The following is a 20,324-nucleotide window of genomic DNA, read 5'->3' as shown; positions in this document are numbered from 1 at the left end:
CTCTTACCCTCTGGTGTAATGAGCCACACATCAGCGGGGGGTTACTCAGGCTCAAGTGACACCATGCCAAACGACATGTCTCGGTTAATTGGGAAATGTTCCACAGTGGAAGTATCCATGGGGGGTGTGGTGGTTTCCTGTTTAATTGATACAGGGTCCCAGGTATCCACAATGTCTGAAGCGTTCTTTGCACAACATTTTGGAGCACAGGGAGAGGAGCATTTACGACAATGTCATTGGTTACGCCTCACAGCCGCAAATGGTTTGGCAATCCCATATGTGGGATATGTGGAATTAGATGTAACTGTCCTCAACAAAACACTCTCAAAGATGGGAGTCCTAATTGTTAAAGACCCCTTAGACCCAAGTCTCCAAGAGCAAAAGCGAAAAGTGCCTGGGCTGCTCGGTATGAACATTCTCCGCCCCTGTTATTCAGAACTCTATTTGGAGTATGGCGCCACTCTATTAAAGTCTCCCTCACTGCGAACTGCAGCTAAGAGCTGGCAACAAGCCTTTGCCCACTGTCAGCAGATTGAGAAACTGTCGGAAGAAGGTTACTTGGGCCGTGTCAAGGTCCATGGTCCGGTTGTCCGTATTCCAGCAGGCGCGTTACAGTGGGTCCCCTCTTTCTGCCCTAGACTATCCACCGCTTCCCTCCACTCAGTCTTGCTAGAGCCGTTACCTGATGGAACTCACCTTCCTTCAGGGTTGTTGGTGTCCAAGGCTCTACTCACTGTTCAGAGAGGCCTCATTCAGATACCGGTAGTCAACGTTGGAGTACACGATGTCTGGCTCCGACCTCATACTGCTTTAGGGGAACTGCATGTGGTAGAGCGACAAACAGTAGATTCCATCATTATGGAGGGAATAGAAGAGGAAGGCAAAGTAGGGGTTGTGCAATCTATCAGAGCAAGCAGCGGCAATCTAACAGACCTTTCCCACCTTTCTTGGCCCAACCTTTCACCAGACGAGGAGACAGAAGGCAGGGCCCTCCTGGAAAAGTATGCTGATGTGTTTAGTCGGGGGGGTGGGGACCTGGGCTGCACCTCACTGATAGAGCACGAGATACCATTATCTGACAACACCCCTGTCCGACAGCGCTATCGTCGGCTGCCCCCGTCCCAGTATACACAGGTCAAAGCCCACATCCAGGAGTTAGTAGAGCAGGGTATTGCCCGGCCAAGCTGCAGCCCGTACTCATCCCCGATTGTGGTGGTGATGAAGAAAGATGGAGAGATCCGCCTTTGCGTAGACTACCGTCTACTAAACTCCAAAACCAGAAAAGATGCTTATCCACTTCCACGGATCGAGGAGTCACTGGACGCCCTGTCCGGGGCTAGATGGTTCTCAACCCTTGACCTTGCGAGTGGCTACAACCAGGTGCCGATGGCTGAAAAGGACAAGGTTAAAACAGCTTTTTGCACTCCTTTTGGCTTATTTGAATTTAATCGTATGCCTTTTGGTCTGTGTAACGCGCCAGGTACCTTTCAAAGGTTAATGGAGCGTATTTTTGGGGACCAGAGTTTCCAGACTTTACTTTTGTATCTCGATGATGTTGTGATTTTTTCCTCCTGCTTCACAGAACACCTGCAGCGCCTCGAGGTAGTCCTGTCTCGCCTCCGGGAGCACAACCTCCGGCTGAAGCTACAAAAATGTCACTTTTTTCAGCAGGAGGTCAAGTATTTAGGACACATAATATCGGCAGCAGGAGTGGCCACTGACCCAGACAAAATCAAAGCGGTTGCAGAATGGAAGCAACCCACTACATCCTATGAGTTGAGGTCATTCCTAGGGTTTGCCTCTTACTACAGACGTTTTGTGGAAGGCTTTGCAAAGTCTGCTGCCCCATTACATCGCCTGGTGGCAGAAGTGGAAGGTGGCCAAAAGAGACAGAAGAAGGGAGCCAAGATTGTTCTTGGGGATCGCTGGACAGAGGAATGCAACCATGGATTTCAGGTATTAAGAGACCGCCTAGTTTCTTCCCCAGTCCTAGGTTACGCTGACTTCTCCAAACCCTTCACCTTGGACATTGACGCTAGCCATGCAGGGCTGGGGGCAGTCCTATCCCAGGACCAGGGGGGTCAGCGTAAGCCCATTGCCTTTGCCAGCAGAGGGCTCCGGACCTCAGAGAGAAATATGTCAAATTATAGCTCTCGAAAACTCGAAATGCTGGCCCTTAAGTGGGCAGTAACAGAAAAATTCCGTGAGTATCTCTTAGGAAATAAGTTCATTGTATATACTGATAATAACCCACTGAGCTATTTAAAGAGTGCTAACCTTGGTGCCATAGAGCAACGCTGGGCCTCAGAATTGGCCCTGTTTGACTTTGAGATTAAATATCGCCCTGGCTCTTCCAACAGAAATGCAGATGCCCTTTCTCGTCAAACTGCCCCCGATCCAATCCTTGATATCGCTCCTGGGAGCACAGTGCCACTTCAACTCCAGCATCTCAGAGGGGAAGCAACCTGCTCCGCCATTGATGCCCTCCCAGCACGTCCAAAAGCAGATTTAAAGACCCTGCAAATGGCTGATCCAGTGCTGGTGCGGTTTCTCCATTGGTGGAAAAAGGGTAAACAACCGTCCAAGCAAGAACAAGCTGGGTGTGTTGGCTTAAATAAGCTGGTGCAACAATGGGACAGGATCACACTGCAGGAGGGGGTCCTGTATCGACACATTCGTTGGCCAGGGGAAGGGAGAGATGTGCACCAGCTCCTGTTGCCACAGTGCCTCCAGGCAGAAGTACTTAAAAGCCTTCATGACGACCATGGCCACCAGGGGGTGGAAAGGACAGTGAGTCTGGTAAGGCAAAGATGCTTTTGGCCTTTCATGAGGCGTGACATTGAAAAGTACTGTCGGGAATGCAACCGGTGTGTGGCCGCTAAAGCTGTACAACCAAAGGTTAGGACATTTATGGGCAGTTTAGTTGCCACCAAACCTCTAGAAGTACTGGCCATCGATTTCACTGTACTTGACAAAGCCAGTGATGGACGAGAGAATGTATTGGTACTTACTGACGTGTTCTCCAAATTTACCCAGGCATTCCCTACTCCAGACCAGCGGGCAAGCACAGTAGCTCGAGTACTAACAGAGAAATGGTTCTACACTTACAGCATTCCCAAGCGCATCCACAGCGACCAGGGGAGGAGCTTTGAAGGAGACCTGTTGAAACGCCTGTGCCAGATGTATGGTATCGAAAAAAGCCGGACAACACCTTACCATCCAGAAGGTAATGGCCAATGTGAACGATTTAATAGAACATTGCACGATTTGTTGCGCACACTTCCACCAGAGAAGAAGAAAAGATGGCCGCAATACCTCCCACAACTTCTCTTTGCCTATAATACCACTCAGCACCAGTCAACAGGCCTCTCACCCCATGAACTAATGTTTGGTCGAAAGGCCCAGCTGCCAGTAGATTTTCTCTTAGGTACAGCAGGTGAACACTCGGAACCCAAATCGGTGCAGGACTGGGTTGATGACCACCAGGATCGCCTTCACTCTGTGTATGCATATGCCAGAGACAACTTGAAAGCAGCAGCAGAGCACAGAGCCCGGCAGCACAAGCCTACAGAAACTGAAATCATTGAACCAGGAACCTTAGTTTATCGACGAAACCACCCACCAGGGCGCCATAAAATCCAAGATGTGTGGGGTCCGACGGTGTACCAAGTTGTACAGCACCTGGATGACCATGGCAGAGTGTACAAGATAAGACCCAAGGATGGGGCAGGGGAAGAGAGAAATATTCATAGAACAGAGCTGCGGTTGCTCCCAAAGACATGGGTATCAGAACCTCCTGTGAGAATCACACCAACTGCCACTAAAAAAAGGTATGCAGCTGACCACAAACCTGATGAGGAGGACGATGACAGTGATTCCGGAAGCCCCCTATTCAGTCTTGAGCCATTGCCCCCCCCTGATCCGCCTGATCCGAACCCACCAGAGCCCACACTTTCGGCACCCATTTCCCCAGCCACTACCCCTTCTCATAATGATACACCCCTGGTTAGCCCGGCAAATAGCCCACCCCTAGACCAGCCTATGGGTCAACCAGAATCAGAGGCAGTGCAGCGACGCTCTGCTAGGGCTACGGCCGGTCACAACCCAAATCCATTTCGATTGCCCCAGTCGGCTAACCAAGTTAGGTCAGGACATGTAGCATCAATACAGTCTGTAGGGGCAGCATTTAGGCCTTGGGTATGATGGGTTTCTAAGAGCAGGGGTCACCAGGCCACCGGGACGGTGACCTTTCAAAGCGGGTGCGAATGTAGCACTGGCCCTTTAAGGAAAGTGCATAAAGAGGGGTGGCTAGGTTTGGGGCCTCCTGTCTAGCCAGAAGCCTGGTTTTGGGTGTTTGTGAGAGACCTGGAGGCATGAGGGGTACAGACTGATTCTCGAAGCCTCCAGGTCCTTTGAGTAGCGGTACTCAGTGGCTGTGCAGGCCTTTACATTGACTATTTGGGAGCTGAACTGTGCATCACTGTTTTTCCCACTGTGCTATATATCCCACTGTGCTATATATATATATATATACAAATACTATTTAGATTGAGTGCAATAGGGTCGATTGAGGACAGAGTGATACTGGGCCATTAGCTAGTATTGCATGACTTTGGTTTTGGTTTTGTTTATTTGCAGTTTGGTTTGATTTGCGTATTTGCTTATTTGTTTATTTGCTTTTGGTTACTTATTTACTTTATTTTCGTTTGGTTTTGCCTTATTTGGATTTGATTTGTTTAATTTCTGTATATTTACTTTAGAAGCCCTTACCCTGATTGTCCCCTTTGCCTCTAGTCCAGTCCCTTTTTGCAAAACTCTAACACTAACCACTTTCTTGAGTTCTGTATTTTAACCGGACAACTATTGAATAAACTTGACACATTTGATACATCAGCCTCTGGTTTGTTAATTCTGAACCCGTACCTTACTGGGGAACCTTACCTTGTTCAGTCCTATATATCTATACATATACAGTATATGGTTAATGTGTTTAAAGGATCCCTCACTCCTATATGTGTGGGTGGCGTAGTCATTGCGTTTCCTCGCCCTGCTACACTTGCTTTGGCAAAAATGTAAAACGTATGTTTTATCATGCCAATAAAGCTCATTTGAATTGAAGAGAGAGAGAGGGAGAGAGAGAGAGAGAGAGAGAGAGAGAGAGAGAGAGAGAGAGAGAGAGAGAGAGAGAGAGAGAGAGAGGGGAGATGGGGAGAGAGAGAGAGAGAGAGAGAGAGAGAGAGAGAGAGAGAGAGAGAAGAGAGAGAGAGAGAGAGAGAGAGAGAGACTTCCACTAGGTAGCCAGAGGGCGGTGGCATTTCTCGCTCCGCGTAAACAGAGAGAGAGCGGAGCAGCAGAGAGACGGAGTGCTCGTGACGAGGTAGCAGTGGAGGAGTAGAGGAGTAGAGAGGAGTAGAGGAGCCCCTCGTTTTATCACTGTGCTGCTTCAACCTGCGCGTTTCCTCCAGGAGTTTACAGGACACCGACCCGGACCACAGGCTACAACACAGTCAGGCTACCTGTCTACACCAGCCCTTCTTCCTCTGTAACGTGTAACCAACCCGTCAAAAAGCTGCGTGTGTTTGTTTTATTTCTTCCCGCCAAGCCAAAGACCAAAGGAGTTTTGTTTTGGCGTGTTTTCCCACGACTTGTTGTTGTAATGGGGGAAAGTGGACAGTGTTGTTGGAGAGCTGGAATAGCAGCACGCTGCGGCACGCCGGGGATTGTGCTGCTGCTGCTGGCGCTTACTACGCACCAAGGAGTCCTAGCCCAAGGTAAGAGGAGCGAAACAACGGCTGTTCTGAGTGGCATCATTACAGTGATGATGTGGTGGTGTATGGAGGGCAATGTATGGCTCTGCTCTGTCACAACCAACCATCCTATATTCTGTGTTGTTGTGGTCGAGTTGATGACTTCTCCAAAATGCCATTCATAAAAACCGTTCAACTCGGCACAGTCTTACCTGTCTGTCTGCGTATGCCTTGCTTTACAATTAGAAGTTGTGTGAAATTACACATTAGCCTATTAGTAATAATGTGTCATTTCTGGCTTCGTTTACAAACCATTTGGGTTAATTCGTTATTTGGTTTTCTCTTCGTCAACTAGACTTGAAAGTTCATTGTGGTGAGAAATACATAGGCTGTCTGCCACCATGCAATAGGAGGAGAGACCATGGTCCATGTTGATATTGTGTTTATCACACAGTGATACATGCCTAAGAACTTGTCTTTAAATACATTTTTTGGTTATGATTTATGATATGATGAAGATATCCTCCTAGCTTTGTATCAAGCTCCTGCGTAATGCGCGCTGTGGAGAACGCGCGGTTTCATAATTTCACTCTCTGGCTAAAGAGGATTAAAAAAACAAGCATACGTTGATTCGTTAACGTAATTCATTAATTAATTAATTGCCTTTTCCGAAACTGGGCTAATGTTACAGTTTCTTCTTAATTCGGTCTATAATAATGCAGACGGAGTCTTGCAGACTATTCCCATATTGCCATATTTCTCTCATTGCCCATGGGAATATTTCACCAACAGCCACCGATGTTTACTAATTATTTAATCAATAATGGACATTTGAGGGATATGTTTTGAGTCAGTGGGCTCGCACCGACATCTGATACATTCATTGCATTTCGTCACTGACATACATGTAGAGAGTGGAATCGAAAATGTTAGGGTTGTTGTTTTTTCGGGGGCATAATTCCCTCTCTTCACGTTAATGACACTGAACTGAAGGTCTCATATTCACAGCATCTCCTCATCCCGCTTTCTTTCTTCTGAACGTTTTAACATGTTAGTTCGGACACGTTTTCCTTCTTTCATTCCTCTCACCACCTTTGAGTCTGTTGCCTTGGTCCAAACAACTTGACTCTTGTTCCCGTGTGTGTGTGTGTGTGTGTGTGTGTGTGTGTGTGTTTGTGTGTGTGTGTGTGTGTGTGCACGCGCGGGTGCGTGCGTGCGTGCGTGTGTTATTGAATGGGGAAAACGCATGGAACCAAACAATGGAACATTGCTGATCCTGTGCGTTATTAGATTAAATCAATTGCATAAAACGCACATGAGGTTATTCGATAGTGACAGTTATGCTATAATATTTTAATTCATTGTTTTTAAACGAAATGGCTGCAGACTCTCAACCAAAGCAATGTTGTATATGGCCAGACTGAGATGGATAATAGCAGTAATGATCATCATAATGTGACATTGATTAAGATGACCGTGGAGATAACAAGGCTTCTTAATTATTCCACAGCACATACAGTAAGCACTTGGCAGAAAGTAAACTTTTTTTAACCACTTATTGATTTACACAATATGAAATTACACAATTCCACTTCTAGCTTATGGGTGCAACAGACAGATAGAGGAAGAAGGTTAACCACCATTTAAAGATATTTTGTTGACCGTAATCCCACAGGGTTCTGTACTTGTTCCCCTCCCTTTTCCCTCTACACCAAACCTCTTAGAAAATAGCCAAGCTCTCAGCGCGTTGCAGGCAGCCCATTGTGAGCTTGTAGATCGGCCGTTTCCCCCCGAATGTTCCCCTATTATGACATGCCCCAGAATAGGGACGCCAGGGTTCAAGTGGTTAAATGCTTCCTTACTTAACCCTTGGTCTACCCTTGGTGTCGGTTTAACACAAGGAATTCTGAAGTGTCCTCTGCATTGTTGTAAAACAGCTGTGGTTCTTTCTGTGTGGACACTGGCTTAAAGATCCGCACATGCTATTCATGATTCTGCTGCTATAGGCTTATGTGTTGCCTTTTGTTATGCTGCTTGACTATGGTTCCAAGATTCATTTGTTATTCTGAGATATTCTACATTCCTCTTAATATTTGATATGCCTATAATATAGCACGCTGTGTCTCAAAATGAACACACACACACACTCTCTCTCTCTCTCTCTCTCTCTCTCTCTCTCTCTCTCTCTCTCTCTCTCTCTCTCTCTCTCTCTCTCTCTCTCTCTCTCTCTCTCTCTCTCTCTCTCTCTCTCTCTCTCTCTCTCTCTCTCTCTCTCAAGAATTCCAGGGTACAGCATAAACTGTATTTTGTATTCTAGACTATTTTAACAGAAAATACCGGTGCTTTTGTGCATGCCTGTCCATACAGTTTGCATGTGTGTGTGTTCAGAGTTGGTAAAGAAGTACTAAAAGTACTCCCTCTTGTGTGAGTATTTTAGGCCTTGCATAACATACTGTATGTACCCTTGTGTGTTGGGGTGTGTGTGCAAGCGAGCATTCTTTTATAGTGTAGTAGGCTGCACTGTGAAATCCTCAGTGTTCGAGTGTACAAATGTAACCAAATGACCCTTTAAGTATTCGGTTACGTTTGTGCATTCGCAGAGTTAAATGAACACCGAGGATTTTACTATACGAAGCAAGCTGAGCTCAAATCGTGTTTAAGTCTGTGTGTGTGTGAGAGTACTGGCATTATGACATTGTCACAGCTCCCATGCTGTGTTCTATTATGCTCTGATCCTCTCCCATGGTGCTTTGCAGACAAGCAGGACTCAGCGTTGGCAGGGGACAGCTGGAATTATTGGAACCAAATGGGACAAACTGATTGGCTGGGGAACACTGTCAATGGCATATTATTGGCTGAACAAATTTTATGTGGTAAATTTGACGTGTTTTTTTTCTTGTGTGTGTGCGCGTAAGAGAGAGAGAGAGAGAGGGGGGGGGGGGGTGGGGGAACAGATGAATGAAGAAGAGAGAGTTCTCTCTGGGTGGTTTGTAGTAGCTTTGATCACTCCACTAAGACTTGACAAGCTGACTGACTGACTGGTACATGCGCGCATTTGCGCGCACACACACACACACACACACACACACACACACACACACACACACACACACACACACACACACACACACACACACACACACACACGTGTGTATGCAGTTGCAGAGCAGTTGCATTGTCTGACCACAAAGACATATTTTGTGTGTGTGTGTGTGTGTGTGTGTGTGTGGGGGGGGGGGGGGGGTGTCTGAGTGTGTTTGTATGTGTGTGTGTCTGTGTGCGTGTATATTTTGCGGTGTGTGTGTGTGTGTATGTGCTCCAACCGTCGTCATGCATGTGTGTGTGTGAAAGAAGTCTTTGACCGTGTCTGGGGTTGAAGCCCACCCCTCCCCACTGCTTGGAGTACCCCCAGATTTCTCTCCCTCTCTTTCTCTCTCTTTCTCACCCACACACTTCAACGACTCAAATTGGAAGTTCTGACCAGTTAGGAGACATTCTTCCTCTCTCTCTGTCTCTCTCATTTAGCTCTCACACTTTTCTTTACGTACACCTTCTGCATTTTATCTTGATGCATGCAGCCTTTCCATGCTCATTCGTCTACTCCAATGAACCAGACCGGACCCAATTGCACTTAAGCTTTGCCACATTTCAAATTCTACCTCTCATGACTTATATTTGTCATAGGAATGGGCAATATATCGATACCATATAGATTTTGTCTCATCCTGTTTTGAATCACCTAAGCCCTATTTTGTACTTTATTTTAGATTATCGTCACAATATGATATTATTGTCACAGGCATTGATATTGATATGATATTGAGATATTTGGTCAAAATGTAGGGATATTAAATTTAGTCCATATTGCCCAGCCCTATACTTTTGTCAATTTACACACATTTCTACTTTGATTTGTGGCCAGCAGCAGGGTCATATAACAAAGTATACGTCAGGCTTTATGGTACCATGCATTCACATATGCTACGAAATTGAAGTAAACACAACAATTACAGCTCGTGCTATTTCTAGAAGAAAAACCTAAACCCAGCCTATTTGTGCAACGCAAAGAACTCGGATGAGTTATTTCTTCGTAGAAAGAGTTGTGTTTGGTTCCATTTCAGTACTTTAATTAACCCATTGATACCTGGAACGCATCTGTGTCACTTAGATGTCTTTGGCTATTCAAAAATAGCAGATATACAAGCTCATAGCGCGGCACCGAGTGCCGCGCTTCGAGCTTGTAGATCTGCTATTTTTGAAAAATCGTGATTTTTTTCTTTTTTTTTAGATTTTTTTCCAAAAACTGTTATGATTTTGATTTTTTTAAGAATCGCCTCAGGTCTTAATGGGTTAATAGTGCCTGTGTGTGTGTGTGTGTGTGTGTGTGTGTGTGTTGTGTGTGTGTGTGTGTGTGTGTGTGTGTGTGTGTGTGTGTGTGTGTGTGTGTGTGTGTGTGTGTGTGTGTGTGTGTGTGTGTGTTTGTCTTTCAAAGGGCCATGTCAAGAGACCACACTACTGACACCATTCACTGTCTCTCTTCATAGGGGGGAAACCCCAGAGATTGAACAGAAGTGTGTGTGTGTATGCGCGCGCGTGTTCGTGCGCGTGTGTGTGGGTGCTTGCGTGGGTGCACGCGCTAGAGAGCGCCACACAGAGAAAGAGAGAGAGACGGGCAGAAATGGAAGGAAGGAAAAGCGAGGGGAAGAGAAAGGGGAAACTAAGTGTTGTGAAACTGATTCTCAGTGAGTCCTGCTGTTAGCCCTAATTCCTTCTAGAGTTTCATATAAAGACGTGGAATTATGAATTTTTCATGGCCTGCGAAACCCAATGCCTCATTTGGGGCTCTCATTTCCATGCTTTTCGTTTTGTGTGTGTGTATGTATGTGTGTGTGTGTGTGTGTGTGTGTGTGTGTGTGTGTGTGTGTGTGTGTGGGGGGGGGTGGTTTGAGAGAATGTCGTTTGTTCCAATCAATGGTTTTATATAGTTCCCATAGGTCCCGCACAGCAAGAAATAAGCTAATTTTAAAAACAGTTTTTTAGCCTTGTATTCAGATGTACCCGTTTCATGACCTCTAAAGTAAGATTATCTAACTACAATGGAAGGTTTCAAGAGATTTCGTGAAAATGTGCCCGTGGTTTTAAGGCCTTTCTTCCATGGGAAAGTTATCTTAAAGCAAGACTTAAGTACCAACATCCTTTTGTTGAAGGTCATGTGGATTTGCTGAATTGTTAAGGATTTGAAATATCCATGGTAACAAAAAACTAAACAAAAAAACGATCCTGCCAGAACATGACTATCAGTCCCTTCAAATAAACTTCAAAACGCAAGTGGCTCCTATATCGTCAGTATCATACCCACGATGCATTGCGTGAACACCATGGAGCTGAGCGGAGCTGACCTAAATTTCCGGCATAACGTAAATGCCTAATTTATACACCGTCGCATGACGTTGTCGTTTGCTGTCAAGAACAGATAAAGCTAACATTGTTGTGTTTAGGCATTATGTTAGAGCAGGAGTCTTCAACAGGGGGTCCGTGACCCCTAGGGGGTCCTCAGAGTTATTACAGGGGTCCGCCAAATCTTTGCGTGATATGATTTTTTTTTACCTTAACCCCATCCCTTTTCTCAGGTGAACTTTAGCCTAAAATAGCAGATCTACAAGCTCACAACGCCTCGCGCTGCGAGGCGTTGTGAGCTTGTAGATCGGCTATTTTAGGCAAAGAGGTATAGGTGTAGATGGGTAAAAGAGCAGACTAAGTAACAAAAAAAGTTTAATCTGAAAAACAATCTTTATACAATATAGAGGGGGGTCCCTGCTTCATCTCTCTCTCAACTAGGGGGTCCTTGGGCTGAAAACGTTGAAGACCCCTGTGTTAGAGTATGTTAGTTTAGGCTTTGATTTGGTGTGGTTAAGGGCTGGGAGTGCGGTTATAGCCAATGAGATTGCATGAGACTGGTTATGCAAAAACATGACCATTCAAATGAGCTTGGTAGAAGAAATGCATCGTAAAATAATACTTCAAAAAATGACATCACTTGCCCAAACAATAATTTCTTCCAGAGTTCAACACGGACAAACTTAGCTTCTCTGATTCCCACAATGGACTTAAAGGGATAGTTCACCCAAAACATTTAATTTTTTATCTATCGATTAGTCACCCCATGGAGACTTGAATTCATTCAATAAGTTGATGACCAGCGGACCGGTAGGCAGCGGTTATGGTAGGAGATACAAAGGAGACTCTTCGTGTCTCCTACCGGAACTGCTGCCGGTCATCAAATTATTGGCTTAGGAATGTGACAAAAACAAAAAAATATCCATGAATTCAAGTCTCCATGGGGTGACTACGGTAATCAAAAGGAAAAAAAGTGATTTTGAACTACCTTTAAGGCTTAGTGAAGAGATGCTATTAAATGGTGACTTATACAATCAATATATACAAGCTCACAGCGCATCACAGCGTGACATGAGAGCGTGTGCGACACTGGCATGCCAGGTCACTGATTTGTGTCCCATTGTCTATCATATCACTTTCTTTCTCTCTCTCTCTCTCTCTCTCTCTCTCTCTCTCTCTCTCTCTCTCTCTCTCTCTCTCCTCTCTCTCTCTCTCTCTCTCTCTCTCTCTCTCTCTCTCTCTCTTCTCTCTCTCTCTCTCTCTCCCTATTCCCTCTTCACTGGCACTCCATCATTTCATGTGTCTTTCTTTCTGCACATGAACACACATCCACTTTCTGTCTCTAGATAGATTTGGGTAGTATAATTAGAGTGTGGTCTGAACACTGGACATATTGTTGTGCTTTCGAACGAGCCACACAAGCAGTGTCCCCACTGTACTGTTAGTGTGTGTATGTGTGTGCGTGGCATGGTCAGTCTTCCATGTAAGGCATCTCAGGACACAGGAATGTGGAGGAAAAGCATTGGAGGGACAGGGGAGAGTGAAGCCACACACTATAGGGAGGGAGGGAAGGAAGAAAGGAACAAACGAACCAAGGAACGAAGGGGAAGGAGAGGCAGAAAATGAAGGCAAGAGTTAGAGGAAGAGAGTGCCCTGAAGTTGCCCCCTGCCACAATATGCCAGCTGCTCCATTGAAATCTCTCCCTGTATGTCTTTGTTTTAAAGCCTTGTTCCTATCCATAGCAGCCAGCCAAGGCTTTTCATGGCCTATATATTCTCTTTATTTGATACCGTAAAAACTTCCAGTAAATGGCCCAGGCTGGTTTATTTGCTTCAACAACAGCAGACAGCACACAGTGCTTATTGGAGACAAGCTATTACTGGAGACAGTATTTTCCCCCTTTTTTTTTCCTTTTGGTGAACAAAGTGGCTTTTTTTTGTCCGTCTCTCTTGTCTCGCTTGTCTCTTAGACGCCCCCCCCCCCCCCCCCCCCTCCTCCCAATCCCTTCGCATGTCTCTTGGTTTCCGTCTCTCCCGTTTGGATCCATGCCAAAGTACCAATCTGCTGTGTCTCCAGATTTTGTGCTTGTGGCGCTCACATTGGAAACAGCAGACTGTAGACTTTTAGGCTGTGCATTTATTATAAGTTTTACAGTATCAGCCTAGATTTTGTGTAACTGGCGTAGGACTTAAACCTGGTGAACTCAGCACAATACAGGTGCCATACCTTGCGAGCGCGCATGTGCACACACGCGCACGCGCACATGCACACGCACACGCACACACACGCACGCACACACACACACACACACACACACACACACGCACACGCACACGCACACGCACACACACACTCCGTTTAGAGGCACAATTCCTTAAGGGCAGACACACGACCAGCAGATGGGTGCTGAGTATTTTGGCTGAGCTCTCTGTGTGTGTGTGTGTGTGTGTGTGTGTGTGTGTGTGTGTGTGTGTGTGTGTGTGTGTGTGTGTGTGTGTGTGTGTGTGTGTGTGTGTGTGTGTGTGTGTGTGTGTGTGTGTGTGTGTGTGTGTGTGTGTGTGTGTGTGTGTGTGTGTGTGTGTGCGTGCGTGCGTGTGTGTGTGTCCATGTTTTCGAGAAAGACTGCTATTTGTGTAGTCATGAATATGTAATTGAGCCACCGTCAAGAAAGGACAACGCGCCATGACAGGGGGTCCACAAGCCCATGGCCCGGGCCTCCTTTGTTTTCTCTGAATGCTTATTATGTGTATTATCCTCTGAAGTGAGGGCGAGAGAGTAGAATGAAAGTGGATGGAGAGAGTTGTTGAGTCGGCAAGGGTGAAAGAGAATGAGGTGAGAGAGGGAGAGAGAGAGACAGACAGAGAGTGCAAGCAAATGTGTTTTTTTTTGGTGGAGAATTTGACATTCACGCTTCTTTTGATAGGAGACAAAGCTGCACTGTAAAAAGCCCATTCATCTCCATGTGCGAGTGCACACCGAGGAGAGGAGAAAAGGAGGAGGGATGGTGTTTGAGGAGGAGTAGAGGAGGAGGAGGAGGAGGAGGAGGGATGTAGTAAGCAGGCTGAGTGGTGCTGGGAAGCCGCCCCAAGGATTAGCCTCCTCTTTCTCCTCCTGCTTTCTCCTTTCCTTAAGCCTGATTTATACTTGGTTGCGCATCATGTCTCGCACCAAAAATAGTCGACCTACAAGCTCACAACACGTTGCTGCGCAGTGCATTGTGAGCTTGTAGATCGGCCATTATCGGTGTGAACCACCGGCACAGAACTAATTATAAATCGTCTCGTACTCGCTCTTGTTTGCCTCTCTCTCTCTCTCTCTCTCTCTCTCTCTCTCTCTCTCTCTCTCTCTCTCTCTCTCTCTCTCTCTCTCTCTCTCTCTCTCTCTCTCTCTCTCTCTCTCTCTCTCTCTCTCTCTCTCTCTCTCTCTCTCTCTCTCTCTCTCTCTCTCTCTCTCTCTCTCTCTCTCTCTCTCTCTCTCTCTCTCTCTCTCTCTCTCTCTCTCTCTCTCTCTCTCTCTCTGACAAAAGTAACTTTCTTTTCCTCTCTGTGCCAGGGCTGTCTGGTAATCTAGGAGGCCATCTGAAGGAATATGCAAAAACCTGAAACCATAATTACTATAATCGGCACCGTAACTTTTTGCCTCCTAGGCTTACGTCTGTGCTTCACACACAAGAGTGCGTGCACACGTACACGCACACACACACAAACAAGGGCAGTGCCTGTTTGAAAGAGGACATTGTAATGTTGTAGGATTCGGTGGAAAAAAAAGGGATTTAACGCACGTTGTTAAAAAGGTTTTGAGTTGCCTGCTCCAGTGTAGACATGATGTAATTTACAGTACAGGCTGAGGGAAAAACAAGACACACACACACACACACACACACACACACACACACACACACACACACACACACACCACACACACACACACACACATACATACTGTACAGTATACTACATTGCGTACATATATTGTACACATTGCATTGTGTACTACAAACCGCTGCTCAGTTCCAGTGGCTGTAATGGAAACGGTGTATTTTTCACTGCAGCTGACAAGATTACGTGTAGGCAATTTGCTTTTGATTCATTTGAGGGCAGCATTCTTAGTGGCTAATGAATATGGGAAGCTACTTTGCTGAGAAGGCACCTTTAGTGTGTCCGCTGTGTGTGTGTGTGTGTGTGTGTGTGTGAGAGCATGAGCAAGTGAACGAGCGTGTGCATGCGCACACACATGTGCAGATGAAATATCACATTGTTATTTTCCAGATTTATCCTTGGACACAGCATTTCTTCCCCCAGAGGAACACAGGTGAGAGAGAGAGAGAGAGAGAGAGAGAGAGAGAGAGAGAGAGAGAAGAGAGAGAGAGAGAGAGAGAGAGAGAGAGAGAGAGAGAGAGAGAGAGAGAGAGAGAGAGAGAGAGAGAGAGAGAGAGAGAGAGAGAGAGAGAGAGAGAGAGAGAGAGAGAGAGAGAGAGAGAGAGAGAGAGAGAGAGAGAGAGAGAGAGAGAGAGAGACTACTGTAAATGAGAGAGAGAGAGAGAGAGACTACTGTAAATGTATGCTTCTTGGTTTCTACAAGTGTTCAAGTACAGATGGAGAGAGTGGGTGAAAGCGAGGTCTAACAACAGCAGAGATGAGGGCAGATGACATCATCACTGAAGGGGAAAAAAGGCAGATTTATACTTTGTCGTACAACGGTATCACATAACAAAAATAATAGATCTACAAGCTCACAACACGACGCAGATACGACGCGTTGTGATCTTGTGGAATGTATGATGGAGAATAAATTAGGCAAAAGGCTGACAGATAAGCTAGTAATTGGTGGTATGACTGAATCATTTCGTTTCATTGTCTTAAGTCAGTGGAATGGCCTCACAAGTATAGCAATAATGTCAGGTGTGTTTGAGATGATACTGTATTTGCAACATGCAACCGGAAGATCGATAAATACTGTGAAAAGTCACGGTTTAGGCTAGGAGTGAATTTACGTTAGTCAGCTGTGTTTTTATTAAACATCAATAATATACAATGGGGAGTAAATAAAGAACAAAATAGTGAGCTTAGTTTGGAACATTGATCCCCGGTTTGATTGAACAAAATTGTATTGAGTGTGATGTGCTGAGGTTATCATCGCTAGTTAAAATTGAGTGTGACTGGGTCTGCAAGACTTACTGAAGCACTTTCTGCAGCACTTAACACTCACTCTGTTACAGTACATAAGGAAGGTCCCCCCCCGCCCGCCCCCCCCTACATATAGCTTCAGTTAGCCAAAGGCTAAGTTGTGGAACTGAACTTTTCACTCTGTAGAGTCTAGACCAGCCTTGGCTCCACACTCTGTGTTCTTAACTAGCCCAGGGCTAAAGACAGGGTTAGCCTGCTTAACGCTGGGAACCCACCAAAGAAAGCGTCGCTATTGTGTGCGACTGTTGCCGCCAAACCTGGCCACAGCGGCCAATGCGTTTTAATAAGAATGTGCACGGAAAAGGTTTCCTGCGGCCGCGTCCGTGTGCGGCCAGTGAGTGCAGTGCTTGCCCTCCGTGTGGGTTTCAAGCGTAAGAGGACACAATTGTGATCAGCCCAGGTATAAGAGGCATTTTACCTATTTGGCCAAAATGATTGTAGAACGGAGGATGGGTGAAATGATTACATAATTAATTGACATGGAGAGAAACAGTTGAACCCCACCCACGCAACCCCGCCCCTAAAGAAAAACAATAACCGCAATATATCATTATGTTATGTATAGTCTTTAGGTTAGGTTTATTTATGAAAAGCAGAATTATTTACAAATTACCCATGTTTTTATACAAATGCATAATGTTATTCAAAGTGTGTGAATGAACTACTTACAGACAATTACAGTTGCAGTAACTCCCTCCTCACCCACAATAAAAAAAAAACATTCATGTCGGTGGGTGTCTGTCCCCTGGAGAAGGCATTATAGAGCAAGCCATGAGTGAACAACACTGAGGCAGGTAGATGCCAACTCATTTAGTGTCTTGCCCCTGACCTTTTTGTTGATGGTGATCGAGAAAGCCAGCATGACACAATCTTCACTCTGCTACCGTCTGGGTGTAAAGGTCCTGCATGGCTGGCAGCTCAGTCCTGGTGTTGTGCTGTGCTGTTTTAAGCACCCTCTGTGGAGCCTTTGAGCGTGAGCGGAGCATCTTCCACCAAGCAGTAAGCCATTGTCTCGCCACCTTAACGGCGGTGCCCAGACTGCGGTGACCAGCTCAGGTCTTCACTGATCCCGAAGCTACTTACTTTCCACTGCAGCCCCATTAATGTGAATGCTCTCTCCCTGTAGCTCCCTGTAGACGGCACACGTTTGCAGTGGGGAGGATGCCCTGTAGTGGCCATTATCTGGAACGATCAGATTATGTTTATGTAATGTGTACACATTCCAAGGAAATTGAAAGAGGGGACAGTAGCCTGTGCAAAGGCCAGACCCATGAGTCTGGCCTTTGTGCCCAAGTTTGGAGGCATTTGGATTACTGGTCTGCAATCCAAACAGGAATATGCACGCACAGACACATGAATGCCAAATTTATATGATTATAGGTGTCACTTAATAACCATGATTACAGTATTCAGCAAAGTGATCATTTGCCGCCCTATCTAATATACAGTATAAAAGTATGGACGCTGGTTCCCCTCAGGCTATTGTGCTGCTTTGTTTTTAATATGAGGGTTTAGATTTTACTGCACCGCTTCGTTTTATTACTGTCGTCACCCCCCACCCCCCACCTCCCATCCCCTCCTCCTTCTTATATTTTCTTTGTTTGTGTGAGAAATGCGTTATGGACATTGTTCTACAGGGAAATCATTTCACCGCTCTACTGTTGAGCTACATATGAAATGTGAAATGCGAATACTGTAGAAACGGGTTTAGATTTTACTGCACCGCTTCGTTTTATTACTGTCGTCACCCCCCACCCCCCACCTCCCATCCACTCCTCCTTCTTATATTTTCTTTGTTTGTGTGAGAAATGCGTTATGGACATTGTTCTACAGGGAAATCATTTCACCGCTCTACTGTTGAGCTACATATGAAATGTGAAATGCGAATACTGTAGAAACATGACATATTGCGTTGGCGTTGTCTTCATATTGGAAGGAAATGTCATATATAGGCCGCCATTTCTTTATTTCTTTGATCTAAACAAACACTTCACTTTTGATTGAAAAACAGGGACTTGTTCTTAGCAGACGCTAAAGCCTGTCGTACAACGGTGCCTCGCCCCAAACAATAGCCAATCTACAAGAGCTTGTAGATCTGAACGAAGTATAAAAAGCATAAACATGTTGCCTGCGGTGTAAAATGTGTGGTGTTTATAGGGACTTCAGAGACCACGTGAAGGATTTCATATCCCTTTTAGATAACTGTTGGTTTCGAGAGCAGAGCAATGGCGGCCTAAAAGCCCTGCTCCAACCGAGCTGCTCCATACAGTATCTGATATCTAACACCGTGATTGTAATCAGACATCGCGTTTTGAAATAAACTGTTTGCAATGCTGTTTATTGAACGATCCAGGGAATTATGGTACTGTAATATCAGACTGCAGTCGGAGGGAAAGACGGTTGTTATGAAGGGTTTTAGTGTGACTTAAAGTAGCTCCACACTGTCCTGTTTTTGTGCAGGTGTTCATAACATCACCCCACTCAGGTTTATTTCCATTGATTCCCACCCACACGGTCTCGCATTTTTTACTCTGTGTGTGTGTGTGTGTGTGTGTGTGTGTGTGTGTGTGTGTGTGTGTGTGTGTGTGTGTGTGTGTGTGTGTGTGTGTGTGTGTGTGTGTGTGTGTGTGTGTGTGTGTGTGTGTGCGCGCGCGGGTGTGCGTATGCTCGCTTGTTATCGCTGCCCCACTCTAACCTCTGTTTCTCCATGCTGTATTGTCTTACAGCTGGTATTGATATTTATAATGACCTTTGGGATGACCCAAGTATTCTCTCTCTCTCTCTCTCTCTCTCTCTCTCTCTCTCTCTCTCTCTCTCTCTCTCTCTCTCTCTCTCTCTCTCTCTCTCTCTCTCTCTCTCTCTCTCTCTCTCTCTCTCTCTCTCTCTCTCTCTCTCTCTCTCTCTCTCTCACATACATACATACATACATACATACATACATACATACATACATACATAAATGCCATTTTTAACTTTTTCTTGTTTACCCTAAAGCCGAAAATAGTCGATCTACAAGCTCACAACGCGTCGCACTGAGACACGTTGTGAGCTTGTAGATCAGCTATTTTTGTCTAGCGAAATGTCATGCGACACAACATGTAATGGTGTGTAATTTAGGTATTTAGGTATCTAGCAGAATGTTTGTGGAGTGAATGAACAGGTAAATTGCTGCCTTAAGGGGAGATATGTTTTTTCTTCTTCTTTTCATTGAAATTCAAATAATGTAATGAGATCATGATTGGTCCCCTATCGATCATGATTACATTAAAGATTAAGGCTATGTAGAAGATGGAAATTGTGATATGTCGATTGGTCTCATCAGAACTAGGGATTAAACTAGATTTACTAGGATTTTTAACCAGGGGTTTTCTGGACAAAGGGATTGATTCACTTCCAGTTCTGCATGCATTTTATCTGTGATTTGCTGTTGGTTTACTTGTTGTTGCCATCATCAGCTCTTCTGCCCGAGGCACAGCTGGTAAAGTGCTGCAGAAGTGGTTCTTAAACACACAGACTCGCTGTCCAATGATATGTGACCCAATTGGACCACCAATAAGTCATAAAAACAACACACACGCACGCACACACACACACACACACACACACACACACACACACACACACACACACACACACACACACACACACACACACACACACACACACACACACACACAGAGCACATAATTAACAGTAACATATTGGTTAAACACCATCCCTTATGTAATATGCCTCATCTGTGATTAGTTAGTAAGTTTTAGTAAGTTACTGATGATAAAATAAATATTTGGACTCATATTAGCCATAATCATGCTTGTATTCATTCTCATTTAGTCTCATGTCTGAATCTCAAATCGTACTTTGATGACTTGACTGACCCCCCCCCCCCCCGACCTCCGCACCCCCTCCAAAAAGAAAAAGAAAAAGAAAAAGATATATATGAAAAAGAAAGAAAGGAAAAAGAACAGAACAAAAAAACAACTGTCCCAAAAA

General features: G+C 45.3%; 1 protein-coding gene across 2 annotated transcripts in view; it reads left to right on the top strand.

Moving 5' to 3' along the window:
• Positions 1 to 5,449: 5,449 nt before the first annotated feature.
• The window catches only part of LOC311043027 (netrin receptor UNC5C-like), a 280,919-nt gene continuing 266,044 nt past the window's right edge, over positions 5,450 to 20,324 (top strand). For both annotated transcript variants that reach the window (XM_084054159.1, XM_084054158.1), the window contains exon 1: positions 5,450 to 5,771. In XM_084054159.1, coding sequence (XP_083910285.1) covers positions 5,657 to 5,771 — 115 coding nt within the window. In that variant the 5' untranslated portion in view covers positions 5,450 to 5,656. The remainder of the gene's footprint in view (positions 5,772 to 20,324) is intronic.

Source organism: Gymnoscopelus microlampas, assembly GCF_963454915.1.
Source record: "Gymnoscopelus microlampas genome assembly, chromosome: 4".
Lineage (NCBI taxonomy): Eukaryota > Metazoa > Chordata > Actinopteri > Myctophiformes > Myctophidae > Gymnoscopelus > Gymnoscopelus microlampas.
Note: the sequence above shows the minus strand (reverse complement) of the source record. Positions and strands in the feature narration are given on the sequence as shown.